Raw genomic sequence first — 19,623 nt, 5'->3', positions numbered from 1 at the left:
TGTGAAAATAACAGACACATATTCATGTGAGCACAGACTCATAACATGGAAGATAAATATGAAATCAGACATGTTGGACTAAAAACGAGTCCTGATTCAGTACAAATAGATTATTTGGACCCGGTCTCTGTCCTGCAGATCAGTTTAGGAAATCCAGAACTAAACTCAGTGTTATAACAAGTAGCTGAATATTTAAAATGTCACAGATTAATTTATGAATGGATTCAATTTATGTATGAAGAGGAATAATGTTAAATTAGAATTAAATGAGATAAATTGTGTATAAATGCTGTTTTATAGATATGAGATCTATAAAAATCAATCACTGAACTGACCCCAGAGTCTCCAGTCGACAGGTTGGACTCTGTAGAAAACCACACAGCTCCTTCACTGATGAGTCCTGCAGGTCGTTGTGGCTCAGAGTCAGTTCTCTCAGATGAGAGGGGTTTGACCTCAGAGCTGAAGCCAGAGAAGAACAGCTGATCTCTGACAGACTGCAGCCCCTCAACCTGGATAAAGAATCAAACTTAACTGTAAATTAAACTGAGTCCATGTGTGAAAATAAAGGATTTTGACTAAACATCACTGTCTCTGTTTTCAGACCTGAAGTCTGATACAAGTTGCTCTGGACAATTTCTGGAACTTTTCCTGCAGCCTCCTAATAAAGTTTCTGAGTGAGTCCATGTGAGAATAGAGCAGGTGAATGTCCAGAGGATTCACAGAGAGCGAGTGGACGTGTTGATGAGGTTTCTAACAAGTGACGGACATGAAAATGGAAGAACTCAAATATCTCAGGATGAAGAAGAGGAGCCGTACACATAGAAGACGAAGACGTCAACTTGGAAACACGAGGAGATTCCAGATCATTTGGTGATGAGGGACGATGACGGTGTGGATGAGCTGTAAACAACAACACTGATCTTCCCACAGCAGAGTTTATACGTCATGTCCAGCCTCCTGCTGCTCTACAGGCTCCGCCTCCTGCTGCTCCACCCGTTCTTCAAATGTGAAAGTCAAACTCCAGAAAATGACCAGAGTTCATGACTGAAAACAGCTTGAAAGTCCTCGTGTCCTTTTTGTTCAGTTGTTTGTAATATTTAACTTCACCACTAGATGTCTCTAAATATCTTGCTGGACATGTTCAGGAGTCGTACACGTGAACAAGTGGACTACGTTTACATGTACGACACCTGGAGACGTCACTAACTCCTTCACAGCGAACCTGTAACTTAAAGGAGACATATTATGAAAATGTCACTTTTGTAGTGCTTCTACACGTTAATTTGGGTATCTTGCATGTCTACCATCCCAAAAACTCTGGAAAAAAACAACTCTCGTGATTTATTATAGTTACTCTATGTCAGAACAGTCATGCTTGAGTGACTGCGAATGAGCATCCGTATGCTTCTCTTGTCACAAGCGAAATGGGAGTCTCCCTTACATGGCCTTGGCACGCCCCCCCTACACTCATTATAGATACGATATTTGCCAAAGCACTTCACTTCGTTTTGGCAAACCTCCGATACACCTGGAATAGCTAGCTAGCAGCATGAAGCAAATGAAGCACTCAAGATGCGCCGTGGTAGGCTGCACAGATCCGCCTCAGAACACACAAGAACGAAATGGATTGGATTCGTATTTGAAGGCAATGTCCCGGACAGAATTGGCAAAAGTCTGTTGGTGTGCGCCCCGGTAAGCCCTGGGTTCCTCCCGGGGCTATGCATGTAGGAGGGTCGTTTTTCCATCACTCGAAGCCTGCCTGCGAGGCTGGGGCTGTCGCAGGCAGCCGGGGGTCTCTGCCGCACGGTGGATAAGTGATGGAAAAAGTGACGCTCAGACAGGCGTAGCCCCGGCCTTGGGGAGACACGGCGGATACCCTGGCGGACACACCGGGGGAGACACCGCGGCAGGAGACACGGGGGTCTCCGCCGCGGTGTCTCCTGCCGCCGAGTTAGTGACGGTGTCTCCGCCGTGTCTCCCCCCCCCCCGGATGTTGGCTCATTAGCTTTTAAAGGAACAGGCACTCAAAACAGGTCAATCTGAGGATTGGTGTTTTAGACAGGGGAAAAAGGTGCTGTTTTAATTGATCCATGTGGTATTTTAACCTAAATATGTTGAGACATTTCATTAAGACCCCAAGGAACCATATCAACTGTGGTGAATGGGCATAATATGTCCCCTTTAACAAAACTTAACGTATCCATGGTTATCATGGAGATATGTGTTTTGGCTCCGCCCCTCGTCTGAATGTTTCCACATGTTCCTGTTGATGTGAACGAGTCGGACCCGGACAATCTCCTGCTGCTGCTTCAGCTCCAGAAAATGTCCGACCCACTTGTCAGAACATGTTCCACAGTTGATGTGTGAAAGGGCGAGCAGTTCTATGATCATGTTTTCTTGAAGTGGTGATGATCTAAGCAGCAGTTGGACCAGTTGAAAGTGGTGAAGGGAGCCTGAGGAACACGTGTGTACAGGGCGGGACAGAGATCTAGAGGTGAAAAGATAAAGGCATGGACGACCCCGTGTATTTAAATACATTATATTTAAATATTTTATATTAACATACTTTATATTTAAACATTTTATACTTACCTAAAACATTACACTTCACCACTAGATGTCACTTCATTCTACACACTGAACCTTTAACATTAAAACATGATGTCTGACCTCAGAGCCTCCAGTTGACAGGTTGGACTCTGTAGAAAACCACAGAGCTCCTTCACTCCTGAGTCCTGCAAGTCGTTGTAGCTCAGATCCAGTTGTCTCAGATGAGAGGGGTTTGGCCTCAGAGCTGAAGCCAGAGAAGAACAGCTGATCTCTGACAGTCTGCAGCTCTTCAACCTGGATAAAGAATAAAACTTAACCATAAATTAAACTGAGTTCATGTGTGAAAATAACAGACACATATTCATGTCAGCACAGACTCATAACATGGAAGATAAATATGAAATCAGACATGTTGGACTAAAAACGAGTCCTGATTCAGTACAAATAGATTATTTGGACCCGGTCTCTGTCCTGCAGATCAGTTTAGGAAATCCAGAACTAAACTCAGTGTTTTAACAAGTAGCTGAATATTTAAAATGTCACAGATTAATTTATGAATGGATTCAAGTTAAGTTTTAAGAGGAATTATGTTAAACTAGAATAAAATCAGACAAATGTGCATAAATGCTGTTTTATAGATATGAGATCTACAAAAGTCAGTCAGTGAACTGACCTCAGAGTCTCCAGTCGACAGGTTGGACTCTGTAGAAAACCACACAGCTTCTTCACTCCTTTGTCTTGCAGGTTGTTTAGAGTCAGATCCAGTTCTCTCAGATGAGAGGGGTTTGACCTCAGAGCTGAAGCCAGAGAAGAACAGCTGATCTCTGACAAACTGCACTTCAGCAACCTGGATAAAGAATAAAACTTAACTGTAAATTAAACTGAGTCCATGTGTGAAAATAAAGGACTTTGACTAAACATCACTGTCTCTGTTTTCAGACCTGAAGTCTGATACAAGTTGCTCTGGACAATTTCTGGAACTTTTCCTGCAGCCTCCTAAAAAAGTTTCTGAGTGAGTCCATGTGAGAATAGAGCAGGTGAATGTCCAGAGGATTCACAGAGAGCGAGTGGACGTGTTGATGAGGTTTCTAACACGTGACGTGAAACTGGAAGAACACAAATATCTCAGGATGAAGAAGAGGAGCCGGACACGTAGAAGACGAAGACGTCAACTTGGAAACACGAGAAGATTCCAGATCTTCTGGTGATGAGGGCCGACGCCGGTGTGGATGAGCTGTAAACAACAACACTGATCTTTCCACAGCAGAGTTTATACGTCATGTCCCGCCTCCTGCTGCTCTACAGGCTCCGCCTCCTGCTGCTCCACCCGTTCTTCATATGTGAAAGTCAAACTCCAGAAAAATTTCCAGACACTATTTTACAGAGTTCATGACTGAAAACAACTTGAAAGTCCTCGTGTCCTCGGGGTTCAGTTGTTTGTAATATGTAACTTCACCACTAGATGTCTCTAAATATCTTGCTGGACATGTTCAGGAGTCGTACACGTGAACAAGTGGACTACGTTCACATGTACGACACCTGGAGACGTCACTAACTCCTTCACAGTGAACCTGTAACTTAACATAACTTAACGTGACCATGGTTATCATGGAGATATGTGTTTGGGCTCCGCCCCTCGTCTGAATGTTGCCACATGTTCCTGTTGCTGTGAACGAGTCGGACCCGGACAATCTCCTGCTGCTGCTTCAGCTCCAGAAAATGTCCGACCCACTTGTCAGAACATGTTCCACAGTTGATGTGTGAAAGGGCGAGCAGTTCTATGATCATGTTTTCTTGAAGTGGAGATGATCTGAGCAGCAGTTGGACCAGTTGAAAGTGGTGCAGGGAGCCTGAGGAACACGTGTGTACAGGGCGGGACAGAGATCTAGAGGTGAAAAGATAAAGGCATGGAAGACCCCGTGTAAGTCCTGAAACCAGAGGAAGGGTTTCATGTTGGAAATGAACCCAAAGTGGAAGAAACAGGGCTGAAGAACTTGGTCCTAAAAATAAAAGACATCAAATATAATCAACTTGGACTCTGGACCCTGAGCCCAGTCCCACAACACCAACGCAGCACGCTGTCATGTGGTCAGTCCACAGGACCACCGGGTCAAGTCCTGGTGAGCTTCAACAGAAACATCACATGTACACATTGTCCAGCATTGGATTGTTTCTCTGTCAGTAAAACTTCAGTCACATTGAGCCTGACGCGGTCCTCACCGCTCATTCTACAAATATCTCTCAGCTCAGTATCAGTGTTCACTGTTAGGAACACATGTTCTGACCTTTGACCTTAAAGCTCCAGTGTGGAAGATTCAGGTGAAAGGATCCATTGTTAGAAACTGAAGAGAAAAGAATCCTAGAGATGTTTTCACTAGTTTCATCTGAATTGTACCAGTTGTTGTTTACATTCGAATGAGACATTTATATTGAAATACTTTATATTTACATACTATATATTTAACTGCAACATGACACTTCACCACTAGATTTCACTAAGTCCGACACACTGAACCTATAACATTAAAACATGATGTCTGACCCCAGAGTCTTCAGCCGACAGGTTGGACTCTGTAGAAAACCACACAGCTCCACTCCTGAGTCCTTCAGCCTGTTTCCTCTCAGATCCAGTTCTCTCAGATGAGAGGGGTTTGACCTCAGAGCTGAAGCCAGAGAAGAACAGCTGATCTCTGAAAGTCTGCAGCCCTCCAACCTGGATAAAGAATAAAACTTAACTGTAAATTAAACTGAGTTCATGTGTGAAAATAACAGACACATATTCATGTCAGCACAGACTCATAACATGGAAGATAAATATTAAATCAGACATGTTGGACTAAAAACGAGTCCTGATTCAGTACAAATAGATTATTTGGACCCGGTCTCTGTCCTGAAGATCAGTTTAGGAAATCCAGAACTAAACTCAGTGTTTTAACAAGTAGCTGAATATTTAGAATGTCACAGATTAATTAATGATGGATTCGAGTTATGTATGAAGAGGAATTATGTTAAATTAGAATTAAATAAGATAAACTGGGTATAAATGCAGTTTTATAGATATGAGATCTATAAAAATCAATCAGTGAACTGACCCCAGAGTCTCCAGTCGACAGGTTGGACTCTGTAGAAAACCACACAGCTCCTTCACTGATGAGTCCTGCAGGTTGCCGTTGTTACTCAGATCCAGTACTCTCAGATGAGAGGGGTTTGACCTCAGAGCTGAAGCCAGAGAAGAACATCTGAATTCTGACAGTCTGCAGCCCCTCAACCTGGATAAAGAAATATGAATATTAGAATGTGTCCTCCTGTTGTTGTGGATCGTCATCATGTCAACACAGACTCTCAACATGCTGCTGACCTCAGTCAGGTCTGTGACCTGAAGATAAATATCAGATCAGACATGTTGGACCATTGTTTCATTCATCAGCTTCTTCTCTGTGTGTTGGTCACTGAGCAGGTTTGTGTAATTAAACACTGTTTAAAGTAGTGACGGGTCCTGACAGTCACTTCCTGTTTGTTTCTATACTTATCAACTGTCCAACGTGTTCAATAAGAATGTGTCTTATTTTGAAAACCTGAGGAGGACGAGTGCTCGGCCTCAGTCCACATGTTATTTACTGACACTTTCTTAGTGATCAGGAGCAGGTGAGTGCAGGTGAATGGAGTTGATGAGGTGGACGTGACTGACTGGCTGGGTGAGTGACAGATGACTGAGGGACAGTGAGCAGAGCAGAACTGAGACAATTTAAATAAATAATGACCCAATAAGAAAGAAAGTCTGAAAAGTGAAGAAGGATTTAAGGACCTCAGAGTCTCCAGTCGACAGTTTGGACTCTTCAGTCCAGAACACAGCAGCTTCACTCCTGAGTCCAGCAGCTTGTTGTGACTCAGATCCAGTTCTCTCAGATGTGAGGGGTCTGACTTCAGAGCTGAGGCCACGACTTCACAGTGAGTCTCTGAGAGTTCACAATCAACGAGTCTGTAATTCAAGAAAATATCTGTTAGAATAAAATCAGAAAACACGACATTCATACAAAACATGATCATGTGACCCTCACCCTGGTAAATCCCCTCTTTGCCTCATGGACATGTTAAAAACTCCTCAAGAGAATCCTTTCAGATTTGGTTCAAGCGTTCATTAAGACTGACAGAGGAACTCATTAGATTCAGGAGGTCAAAGGTCAAAGGTCAAGGTCAGACAACATGTTCATGGCCTCTTGAAGTCTCAAGTCTGTCTTTAGGGGATTTATTCACATTCTGACCAGTTGGACTCTAAAAAAACTGATTAGATCTCCATCTACATGTCTTATGGTTTGTGGATGAAGCTGGAGAACCCAGATAAAACCCTGCAGACACCAGGAGAACCTCCTCCTCACAGAAAGGCTGCACTAACAGTGTTTACCACTGCAACACTATGATGCTCAAAACAATGAGAATCATCTAACACTGAGTGTATTTGAAGAACGACTCATCTCCACTGATTGATCATGTCTGGACTCACTTAGCCTTCCTGCAGTTCCTCACAGCTGGGATCAGTCTCCGTCGACCCTGTTTTGATGTGTTGAACTTCTTCAGGTCCACCTCATCCAGAACCTCCTCTGACATCTGCAGCATGTAGGCCAGAGCTGAGCAGTGGATCACAGAGAGTTTCTCCTCTGATCTGTTCTCTGACGTCAGGAACTGTTTCATCTGCTGATGAACTGAGTGGTCGTTCATCTCAGTCAGACAGTGGAAGATGTTGATGCTTCTGTCAGGAGAAATACCATCACTCTTCATCTTCTTCAGGTTGTTGATGACTCTCTGGATGATCTTTGGATTGTTCTCTGTCCAACCCAGCAGGTCTCCTAAGACTCTCTGGTTGGACTCCAGACTGAGGCCGTGAAGGAAGCGAACAAACAGGTCCAGATGAACATTTGTACTGGTGAGGGATTTCTCCATGGTTCTCTTCAGGAGGTCATCCAGGGAGGAGGTATTGTCTGTGTCCCCATATGTTCCCAAGAAGTTGTTGAGTTCTTCTGTGTTCCTCTCGGTGTAACAGTGGAACATGTAGACTGCAGCCAGAAACTCCTGAACGCTCAGATGAACAAAGCAGTAGACTGATTTCTGGAAGATCACACACTCTCTTCTGAAGATCTCAGTACAAACTCCTGAGTACACCGAGGCCTCTGGGACATTAAGACCACACTGCTCCAGGTCTTCTTGGTAGAACATGATGTTTCCTTCCTCCAGATGTTTAAGTGCCAGCCTCCCCAGCTTCAGGAGAACGTCCCTGTCAGCCTCTGTCAGCTGCTGTGGACTCGTCTCATGTCCCTCACCGTACTTGTTGTTCTTCCTCTTTGTCTGAACCAGCAGGAAGTGTGAGTACAGGTCAGTCAGGGTCTTGGGCAGCTCTCCTCTCTGGTCTGTGGTCAACATGTGCTCCAGAACTGTAGCACTGATCCAGCAGAAGACTGGGATTTGACACATGATGTGGAGGCTCCTGGACGTCTTGATGTGTGAGATGATTCTGCTGCACAGCTCTTCATCACTGAATCTCCTCCTGAAGTACTCCTCCTTCTGGGCCTCAGTGAAGCCTCGTACTTCTGTGACCCTGTCCACACATGAAGGAGGGATCTGATTGGCCGCCGCAGGTCTGGAGGTTATCCAGACGAGAGCCGAGGGAAGCAGATTCCCCCGGATGAGGTTTGTCAGCAGCACGTTGACTGATGACCTCTGTGTGACCTCAGACACAAGCTCCCTGTGGTTGAAGTCCAGAGAAGGTCTGCTTTCATCCAGGCCGTCAAAGATGAACAAAGGTTTACAGACAGCGAGCGTCTCTGCAGTGAGCTTCTGTAACGCTGGATGGAAAACATGGAGCAGCGTGAGAAGACTGTGCTGCTGGTCCTTCACCAGGTTCAGCTCCCTGAACGAAAGCACAGCCAGCAGACCCACATCCTGGTTCTCTAAACCCTCTGCCCAGTCCAGAGTGAACTTCTGCACCGAGAAGGTTTTTCCAACGCCAGCGACGCCGTTGGTCAGGACGACTCTGATGCTGCTCTGCTGGTCAGTGGAGGCTTTAAAGATGTCGTGGACCTTGATGGGAGTGTCCTGGAGGATCTTCTTCTTGGAAGCCGTCTCAAGCTGCCACACCTCATGTTGAGTATTAACCTCTTCACTCTGTCCCTCTGTGATGTAGAGCTCAGTGTAGATCCTGTTGAGGAGGGTTCTACTTCCTGTTTCATCACTTCCTTCAGTCACATGTTCACATCTCCTCCTCACACTGAGCTTATGTTCATCTGAAACCTCCTGCAGACCACGATCTGCTGAAAGACAAGAAACAATGTGAGAGACAGAGAATCTGAGAATCTGCTGATTGTTTTCATCAGATACAGAAAAACTACAGAAAATAAAAGCTTTTTAACTTTGTGCTTTTCTAACGATGTTAAATGTTGATGCTGTATGAAGGAACAAAATAAAACCACATGTGCTGTTGTCAGAAGTGAAGACATCAGCAGACACATGTACAGTGCTGCTCTGACCGGTTGTCTGACCTCCAGCTCCTGTTCTGGATCTTTTTCCACACTGGGGACACAAGGAGTCTCCTGAAGAACCAGACTGGTCCCAGTATGAGGTGATGCACTGTCTGCAGAACCAGTGTCCACAGCTGGTGGAGACTAGATCCTTCAGGACGTCCTGACACGAAGCACAGCAGGACGACTGCTCCTCCTCAGAAACATGACTCCTCTTCCTCTCCCTGTGAAGACATGTCCTGATAACTCACATGTCACAGTCACAGGTTGTCATTTTTCATGATTGATTGACAGCATCAAGTTGACTGCAGTTAAGCATCTGAAGTCAGGCAGACTCCAGAGTAACAAGTCAACCTGTGAAAGAACATTTGAACCAAACTTGAAGAAAGTCCCTCAGGGCGATCTTGAGATATCCAGTTCACAAGAAAGGTCTGGACGGACAGAGCCTGACAACATGGGGCTTCTGGCTGCTGGGTGTCACAGAGTAAAGGGTCTCAAGTGCTTTGAGGGTCAAATATAATGAACTTTGTTTTCATTGACTTGTACAAAGCTCCAGGGTTTGATATCATAAAGACAGTTAATAAAATGTATTGGGGCAAGCTGCAGCCGTCAGGTGGAACTGGAGGATAAAACTATCGTCTGCATTAAAGTTAGAAAGACGATTGTACTTTTGATGGATCGAGCAGAGAAGTCTCAGGAACAGTGAAAATAAAAGTGATTCATGAATTGAACCTTGATGGTCACAACAATCGATGGAGCAGAGGATGAAAGAAGGTTCAGTCTCTCGTTAAGGAAGTGAAACGTTTCAACACTGGACGATGAAGACCAACTTCCACCTCCAGGTGTTTTACAAACATGTCTGACTGTGTGGAACGCTGTGGTGACGTCCAGCAGAACTAAACCAGCACCAGACCCAGAGGCCACAGAGAGAAGGATGATGTCATGAAGCTTCAACAGAGCAGATTCTAATGAGCTGAGCCACAAACACACTGGAGTCCGTTAAAGATCCTCAAAGAGAAACCTGGGAGAAGTTATTATGGTCACTGGGATTCACAGAGTTTCTTTAGATGAGTGGATGGTGCAACTTGCTTCTGTCAGACCTCGATGCAGAATGACTCCACCTCATTTACATTGCTAACCTCCACAGAGTAAGATGAGTGTGACCCTGGTTTCTAATGAGAGAATCTTCTTCACCTGGTTTAAGAGCCCATCTCCTGTTACAAGCAGTGACCTCAACTAAATAAACAGAGAGCAGTTTGGAGGTTGAAGGTTTGTGGTCTGTTACTTTATGTGTGAGGTGGAAATATATTAACATTACTGTGTTTAAAACTAAAACTCAGTAATGTTGATGTTGCCTCAGACTCCTGAGATCTTCTATTCTTCCACCTGTGTCACTGAAGATCCTCTGTTGGATCAGCTGGGGCCCTGCAGCTACTCCGTCCCCCTTTGTCCACAATTAATGTGGTTTCTTCTAAGATAATGTTACGAGAACAAAGTGACCTCAGTGGTCAGCATCAACACACCAACATGAAAAACATATTTAGAGCTACAAGCAGTGACCTCCACCAAATAAACACTGAGAGAAAGTGGACAGTTTGCAGGTTCACATGTTTGTAGCAGGTCTCTTACTCTGTGTGTGAGGGTCCAGGTTCTTTACTGAAGTTCAGAGGATTTCCTTTGGACCAGTCACTCTTCAGAGACAGACAGCTGGACCCTGGAGACTCTGCTCTCAGTCTGTGGTCCTCACCTCTGCAAACACAAACATGTTTTTATTCAGAACACATCATTCACTGGTTCATTCTCTGAGGATTCAGTTTGGAGCTTCACATGTTTGTAGCAGGTCTCTTACTTTGTGTGTGAGGGTCCAGGTTCATTACTGAAGTTTAGAGGATGTCTCATGGACCAGTCACTCTTCAGAGACAGACAGCTGGACCCTGGAGACTCTGCTCTGTCCTCTTCCTCCTCATAACCACTCATCTTCAGTCTGAGAGGAAAAACACTGTGGGCTCAAAGCAGGGTTCCCACGCTTGCCTTGAAAAAAAATTCCATGCTACCTCCTGATTTTCCAGGTACCATATTAAGTAATGATCTATAGGCCCCGAAGCTTTCCGCACCCCCCTCCCCTCACAAACACAACCCCCTAGGACACCTGACTACTAACTTGATTTAAAAGATGTGCCAGTCAAGTCTACATTGTAAATGCTTAGAGATTATGTCTTATTGATATATCAATGCATGAAATAATGCAACAATCTGTAGATGAACAACAATTTATTGAACGGGAACTTTGAGACACATGAGCAATGGGATGATATATTTTCTCTCTTCCACTCCTCTCCTATCTCATCCTGTCCTCTTCTCTCCACACCTCCCCTCTCGTGTCCGCTCCTGTCTTCTCTTCCTACTCTTCTCAACTCCTCTCCACTCTTCTCCCTTTTCCTCTGTCATCCTCTACTCTTGTATCCTCCTCTCTTCTTCTCCTCTTTCATCTTCTCCCCTCTTCTCTTCCTCATCCTGAATCTACAGCGTGTCATTGTCACTCACTCCTGTAATGCATCACACATTTGAGATTATGAGTTTTACGTAGAAGAGGTAATAGGCCTACTCTTACTCTGTAAAAGCTTTTGTAAATCAAACTAATGAACCTAAAAGGAAAAACATAAGGCTGGTTCCCCTGTGGTTCCTCAGTACAGCAACCTCAAAAATGTCTCACCCCAAATGTTCCTATTTAGTAGTATCATTTTTTTAAAGAAAAAAACGAAAAATCACAAAATAGCTAAAAGTAGATATAATGAATGTTACAAAATTTATCAAGACTAGACTGGTCATGTCAACTAGTATAGAAGTAATGTCACAGCCTAATGTGAAAATGTATTGGTAGTTAGCTAGCAACGCAAGCTAGCCAACACTAGCTAGTTAGTTAGCAAGCTGAATGTTGGCTAGCAAGATTGCACTGCATGTGCTTGCTAACCATCATTAATGAATCCAAATTCAAAACAAACTCCCCTAAATGTGGTGAATAACGCGGTTTTAGGAAAAGTCAGTGAGTGAAATACATATGGGGATCGAACATAGTTCTAGTATTTTAAAAGCAAGGTAAAAATTACGTCAACAATTCTAGTGTAAGCTGAAGCTAGCAAGTTGCAGCTTGCGAGCTAGCAAGATTGCACAGGTTACTAACTAACGTTGATAAACCCAGGTTTATCACACAGTTGAAACACAGCTTCTTACATTTGTGGATAAACTTGCATAAGAAGTTTCACTGTAGATGTCAAGGCTCCTGTGTTGGCTTGGAAATGCATGTATTTGACCCTTCTATTGAGATCGCGAGTAATGTTTCTCGGTTATTATTCCCGAAGTCCACCAATCCAAAACTATACTTTTAAAGTCCATATCACCAGGTTGCCTCACCAAATTCCAACATCCAATACACCAGATAGGATGCCAAGAGCATGTTCTACAACATGGGATCATCCATTTCTATCTACAGTAAGAGCTGTTCACATGTAAAGGGTTTTTATAAACTTATCTTAATTCTGTGCTCAATAGTTTCATTTTATTACTATTTTACACATCATCCAATACAATTTTCCAGGATAACTGTTTTAATTTCCATGTAACCTGGAAAATGAAAAAATAAATTCCATGTTTTCCATGGTTTCCAGGTACCGTGGGAACCCTGCAAAGGAATCAGGACAAACCAGTCTGTTCAAGAAACACACCCAGAATTACCAGGACACACACACACACACACACAGGTGACTGTAACGTATGATTGTGAAAACAAGTTGTGTTATTAAACACTTGATGAACAGATGAAGATAAAAAGTGAAGCTGTGAGTTAACTCTGTTAATTAGTCCTTTGAAGGCTCTTTGATCCAGACCTGCTGTTCACATCTGTCTCTGGGATCCAGTGAAAAACACATTGAGCTCAAACTCACACAATGAAGTCAGGTAGTAAACTCAGTGTTTCTTCAAATAGAACAAACGCTCCTACACTGTGTCCCTGTTGTCACGTTAACCTGAGACAGTTGTAGGTTTAATGTGTTGGACTCAGCCAATCACAGCGTTAAGTCAAACTGTTGATTGACTGACAGAAGTTCATCCTGAATCTTCTTCTCTCTAAAGTCCACAAGTAGAAAACTGACCCAGAGTCTGTGACAATAAAATAACATGAATGGATAATATAAATGTAGCTGAACACTCACCAGCCTCAGACTTCACGTCTCCTCCGTCTGCTGCTTGAAGTTAGAACCAGTCTGAACACTTTCACTTTCACTGGAGGCTCCTCCCCCTCTCTGCAGGTACTGGAGATCGATCAACTCGATCAAAGTGTCCTAATAACTCAGTGTTTATTGATAAAGTGTAAAGTGAGAACAGGTCAGAGGTGGAAACACACCGGACTTATATATATCTATGTATCTTTCCTATCTGTCCTCCTCTTTCTCCTCATAACCACTCATCTTTAGTCTGAGAGGAAAAACACTGAGGTCACAGGAATCAGGACAAACCAGTCTGTTCAAGAAACACACCCAAAGATACCAAGCAAGGACACACACACACACACACACACACACACACACACACACAAACACACTCAGGAGATTGTAACATATGAACTCAGTGTTAATTTCTCCAGTATTAGCATCGCTACACTGGCTTCCGGTTAAATCTAGAATAGAATTCAAAATTCTCCTCCTCACCTTCAAGGCCCTTAATAATATGGCTCAATTACACCTTAAAGAGCTGTTAGTACCTCATAAACCCACTAGAGCACTCCACTCCCAGAATTCAGGCCTACTTGTCGTCCCTAAAGTCTCTAAAAGTAGAGGAGGAGCCAGAGCTTTCAGCCATCAAGCTCCTCTCCTGTGGAATCATCTCTCACTTTCAGTTCGGGAGGCAGACACCATCTGTTCGTTTAAGAGTAGACTCAAAACCTTCCTTTTTGATAAAGCTTATAGTTAGAGCTGGTCCAGGCTGGTCTCAGACCTGCTCTTAGTTCTGCTGGTATAGGTCTAGATTGTCGATAACATCAACTGGCTCTATGCAGAACGTCACTTGTCCTATGTTCTAAAATAGGAAGCGTTTAGTCTAAAAAGACAAAGAGGAATTGATGTCTGATCTACTGAGTGGGCCTCATGGTTTTCATCGTACTACAGGCACGTGCACAGACATTTTGGGGGGCAGGTGCTCAAACCCCCAAAAAAGGGCACCCATCACCCAAAATTATTTATGAAATTACAAATAATAATAATAAATAAAAATAAAACACAGTAGGATATTTTCAACTGATATATTTATTTTTGTTTACAAACTAACTCAAATTATAAAATTGAATGAATAAAAGAAAACAGGCAAAAACAGACAAAACAAGGCCATATTGAATAACCAAATAATATGTTAGGGTTAGTGATGTGATGGGCTCCTCTGGCCCAGGTAGGGTTACTGATTCCCCCTCATCTGTTTTAGTATGATTATTATTTCAATAATCAAAAACTGCCTTTAAATTCTCTGTCTGTCTCTCTGTCTGCCTTTATCTCTCTCGCTCTCTCTCTTCATTTAACATGACAAACGTCAGTAAACAGCTGGACAAGTTGAAACGTAATATTTTAAGCGACACTAATGTTGTGGTTAATTTATCACCAGACAACGTCCTTACCTGTTTGTCTGATGCTGCGGGTCAGAGAAGAAGTGTCTGCAGCCGTTTGCCGTTTGGCGCTCAGCTGCATGAGGAGGAGGAGGAGGAGGAGGAGGAGGAGGAGGAGGAGGAGGGAGGGGGGCGGAGCATTGTCTGGGCGAAATTCTCACAAGAACTCAAATAAATCCCCCGTCAGATATCAAAACACATTTGGGAGGAATTGATGACAGAGAGAGTAATTTTTATTCTTAAATATTGATGAATGAAGAAAAGATTGGGCTCCAGCAGAAGGGGCACTTTTCTCATCCAGGGCAAAAGGGCCAGTGCTTGAGCACCACTAGGGGTCTATTTGTGCACGTGCCTGCTTACAAGACATGAGGAGACTTTTCAGATAACATCCCAGAGTGGAGGCAAGGATCCACTGATGTGAGGGAATCAGTCCGATGCTCTAAATAAATAAATACTGCCGTGACAGAGGTGCGGGGTTCTGTGTGATGTGTGTATGTGAATGAAGGACGAGGAGGAAGAGAGGGTTCAGTGATTTCTGATCTCACACATTGTGTTATCCACACATTGTGTTATCCACACATTGTGTTATCCACAGCAGCAGCAGAGTGTCAGTGTGTTTTCTTTATTAGTGACATCACTGCTGTCCCATGCAGTCGCTCTTCTCATCGCTTGATGCTGTGACTCCGTCAGGACTCACGATGGAAACCCATTGGCCAGGAGCATAATTTAATATTCATGCCGTGCTTTGCGTTGACCATTTACAGTTGAAAGTGGGCGTGTGAAGGGCGGATTTGGAGTTCAGGTGTGCGTACGCACACTTTTAGTAAGAATCCTACGCACTCTTATATAAATGAGACCCCTGGGCAGTCACACTGTGGATGGAGCTGCTCTAACGGAGGAATAATAAGTGTCAGTGCTCTGGGCTCCGTGCTTCAGAGAGAGGATTACTGAGATCCAGCAGGAGAGGACACCGCTGAGTCACGTGATCAGGAGGTGAGCCGGGCCGGGCCAGGTGGAACCAGGCCGAACCAGGCCACTGAACAGCTGGCCCTGATATTTCCTCAGTTTCATTTCTCTTTTTCTAACATATTTACAGAAACGATAAGGAAGTTAAGTTTCTATTCAACAAAGTCCTCTCCTTCAAAACGTCTCTTCACTTCAGGTTCTGGGTCCAGCATCAGATCTTTATCAGTACGGCTCAGTTCCTGCACCTGTGTTCATTAATATAAAACCTCCTGAAGGAGAGAAGCCGTGCAGGTTCTTAAAGGGTCTGGAACCGGAGCAGAGTTCTTCTCTCCAGCTCAGAGAACCAGGACCTTCTCCCTCCGCAGCAGGAACTCTGGAGATCAGGAGTGGAATTCAAACCCTGGTTCTTCACAGACTCAGATGATGAATCTCGGTTCTTTTGAAAAGCTCTTGCAGCACACAACTGTGCAGGGCCTTTCAGCTGTACACACACTGAGAACCATACAGACACACACTCGGTATCAGCTACTCACCAGTGCTGGCTCTTGGCTCACAACGCCACACACACACACACACAAACACACAGATGTACAGCATGCAAGGAGGGCAGCCCAGCGCCGGGACACCTGTTGCGTGGCCGAAGTGTTGACCCCATGGATCGCACCTGTGACCACACCCACCTGTGACCACACCCACCAGTGACGCGCTCAAACCACCGAGCAGATCACACAAAGTGAACAACCGAACCATCGCTCCAGGAAAATGATGACAATCCCCAGGGAGGGTTGTGTTGCTGCTGAACGACACACACTCGTCCTTTACAGAGACACAAACAGTCACAGCCGAGGTCTTTGACACAAGCCCACACACACATACACACACACACACACACACAGAAGTTCACGTGCACGTCCTCACATCTTCTCTAGGTGCTCTATGTAACAGGCCTCTGTGGTGTGTGTTGGTTCCTTGGGGCCGACAGCCGCTCTAGATGATGTCAGGAGATCATCTGGAGTTCTGTGCAGCTCTGGAACAGTTTGAATGATGAATCTCAAACTGTCTCCACCAGCTGCAGCTGAAGAGTGAAGCTGACCGTGGATCAGTTCCAAAGACTCAGAAGTTACTGAAGAAACAGAGTTCATCTCCAAGATTCAGCAGGAAGCTTTGATCCTGATTTGTTTTCATTCTAAACAGAGTTTGGTGGATTTGTTACAGCAGCAGCTCTTCTGGATTAGGAAGCAGAGGATCATGGGTAATATCCAGTTAGGTTTCAGTTCAGTGGGACGACTCAGTCCACTTCAGCCTTGTAATAAACTTTTGTTTCTTTAATTTAAGTCAATTTAAGTTTTCATTTCCTCACAAAGAGGAAAGAAACACGATCACTCATCCATCAGAAACAGAATCATAAAGTGGGTTCAGATCTTTTTAGAGCTTTTCAGTTCACTGAGTCTTATTTTGAAGACGATAGCAGATCTGATGTTTTCCAGATCTTTCTCCTCTCTTTCCTTATCACTTCATTATGCTCAGACATTATTCCTCCAGTTCTAACTCTGTGTTCACTTCAGGTTCAAAGTCTGAATCATCTTCGGTGTTTGTTCAGCACTGGAGGTGAATTCAGCTCCGAGAGGATGAGCTGGATTCTGCAGCAGCTTGTTGACGTGTTGTTTCCACAGCGAGGGAGATATCACCACTGTCAGAGATCCTCTAATTACAAGTCAGAGGCTGATGTAACCCCCCCCCCCCCCCGTCTGCTGGTAATTACAGTTTACATGACGTGACGTGAACGCAGCATCGTGTCCCAGCGTCCTGAGTCCAACAACCCCCCCCCTCACAGCCTCTGACCCAGACTGGAGTTCATGCAACCTTCTACAAATAATCACTGAGACCCTTAACTGAGACATCCTGGTCACTGAGGGAGGGTCAGAGGTCGTGACCTCAGGAGGCTTGCTCAAGGACACGTCAGCAGAGAGAAAGTGGTTGAGAGGCAGCTGCTGTTTATCATTAATGGAGATTCAAACTTTTTATTTAAACGACAAATGTTTAACATTAGAAGCTAGAAAAAAAATTCCCTTTAGTGAGAAAATGACACAAGTTCCTCATCGTGAGGTTTGAAGTGTGAAGGTCAAAGGTCATCGAGCGACTGCAGGACGGACTGACGTCTCCCGTCCGTCCTTCTGGACAACGTCCTCACATCTGATCCTCCATAAATCATCTGAACCCTCACGTTCACATGATGCACCACACCAAGCATTTTGAGAACAACACACACACACAAACACACACACACACACACACACATACACATACACATAGAGACCCCCCCAGACACACAAATCACTAGAAACACTACAAGAATATTATTTTATAGGAGATAAAATAAAAAGGCGCCCTGTTATGTCACACGACATGAGGTGAACACGATGTGCTGTGGGTTATGATCCTTATAGATTAATCATATTTCTCTAGAAGAAAAATACTTGTCCTATTTATTCACATTAAAGTGCCAGAAGAAGAATTAGCACAAATTCCGTTTCATTAATATTCTATTTATTTATTTGTCCGACAGTAACAGTGTAAAATTCAGTCAGGACACATTTCCCCGGGTTCTATTGTTGGGTTTTGTGACTTTCTATGTTTTTAAATTGTTGTTTATCTCTCTCTCTCTCTGTCTATCTCTCTATCCATCTTCCATGTATCCATCTTTCTCTGATGGATTATTAAAGGGACATTGTGAAACCATCAGAATATTCCAGAGATAAAGTTATTTCAATTCACGACTAAGGTTCCAACTAAAATATTAAAATCAGTGTTATTGTTGTTGTTGTTCATAAGGATGTCAACACATAAACAGACCCGGTTCATTCATGGGAGGTGGTGGCTCGGCTCGATAAGGAGCGGTGTGTGTGTGTGTGTGTGTGGGGGGGGGGGGTCGCATAGGAACAGAGGAACAGTCTCTGGAGGCAGAGAGCGGCTCAAAACACAGGATGAAGAGCGAAGAGGAGGGTGAGAAGTTTAAAGCGAGTCTGCGTCACCAAATCATAAAAACAATAAGAATCACAATCCTCAGTAGAAAGTGGACATGACAGCATCTGAAGGAAACTGTAGGAATGTGGATTTGGACACGTGGCGCTGATTTAAAGCAAATGACGCATTGACTTTTGGTTTGAAGACGTTCGATCCATCCCAACATGTGATGAGAGGATTCTGCTTCAACATGCGGCTCTCAAAGGTCAGAGGTCAACAACAGGATCATTTCAACCAACAACAAGCAGCAGTTGCGGGACTCACATGTGAAACTCCTGCGTGAAAAGCTGCGGGTCCGTCACAGCGTCACCGCCCCGCCGCGTCCCGCTCACTGCCGCCACATCCCCCCCGGGGAGCAGGCGCGCAGCGGCCGATCCACGAGAACGAAGCTCCGCAGGACCAGAGGCTGGAGTCAGGTGCGTCCTGGAGGAGAGAGGCGCGGGAGCGTGCGGGTGTTAATCCGAGCAGAGTGATGCTGGAGCTGGAGGAGCTGAGGAGGAGCTGAGGAGGAGCTGGAGGAGCTGAGGAGGAGCTGAGGAGGAGCTGAGGAGCAGCTGAGGAGGAGCTGAGGAGGAGCTGAGGAGGAGCTGAGGAGCAGCTGAGGAGCAGCTGAGGAGGAGCTGAGGAGGAGCTGAGGAGCAGCTGAGGAGGAGCTGAGGAAGAGCTGGAGGAGCTGAGGAGGAGCTGAGGAGCAGCTGAGGAGGAGATGAGGAGGAAATGAGGAGGAGCGGACTGTGGCGCCTCAGCGCAGCCGGGGAGGGAGCGGTGCGCACCGGGCTGCTTCCTCCAGCATCTCCTGAACTTCAGCCGCTTCTTCCTCCTCTCGGTCCCGCTTCGCTCCGGAACAGCTCCGGGTCCGAGGAGCCTCTTCAGCCCGTCAGCGGCTCAGCTGAGAGAACTCACAGAACCACGCGCCTTCACAATAAA

The 19,623-nt window shown here is 44.8% G+C and overlaps 1 protein-coding gene across 32 annotated transcripts in view; it reads right to left on the bottom strand.

Moving 5' to 3' along the window:
• The window catches only part of LOC128425788 (NACHT, LRR and PYD domains-containing protein 12), a 99,892-nt gene that overhangs the window by 58,348 nt on the left and 21,921 nt on the right, over positions 1-19,623 (bottom strand). For 5 of the 32 annotated variants that reach the window (XM_053412573.1, XM_053412578.1, XM_053412586.1 and 2 more), the window contains exons 1-7: positions 13,268-13,567; positions 10,909-11,043; positions 10,689-10,808; positions 9,081-9,283; positions 7,052-8,852; positions 6,356-6,529; positions 336-509 (exon numbers count right to left, since the gene is read on the bottom strand). In XM_053412573.1, the coding sequence (XP_053268548.1) occupies positions 336-509; positions 6,356-6,529; positions 7,052-8,852; positions 9,081-9,283; positions 10,689-10,808; positions 10,909-11,036 (2,600 nt within the window). In that variant the 5' untranslated portion in view covers positions 11,037-11,043; positions 13,268-13,567. Of the gene's footprint in view, positions 1-335; positions 510-6,355; positions 6,530-7,051; positions 8,853-9,080; positions 9,284-10,688; positions 10,809-10,908; positions 11,044-13,267; positions 13,574-19,623 lie in introns of those variants that run through there. The other 27 variants (XM_053412587.1, XM_053412588.1, XM_053412607.1 and 24 more) reach the window with 20 other exon arrangements.

This window comes from Pleuronectes platessa, chromosome 20, assembly GCF_947347685.1.
Source record: "Pleuronectes platessa chromosome 20, fPlePla1.1, whole genome shotgun sequence".
In the NCBI taxonomy this organism is placed as follows: Eukaryota; Metazoa; Chordata; class Actinopteri; order Pleuronectiformes; family Pleuronectidae; genus Pleuronectes; species Pleuronectes platessa.
The sequence above is the reverse complement of the archived record's forward strand: the minus strand, read 5'-3'. Positions and strand labels throughout refer to the sequence as shown.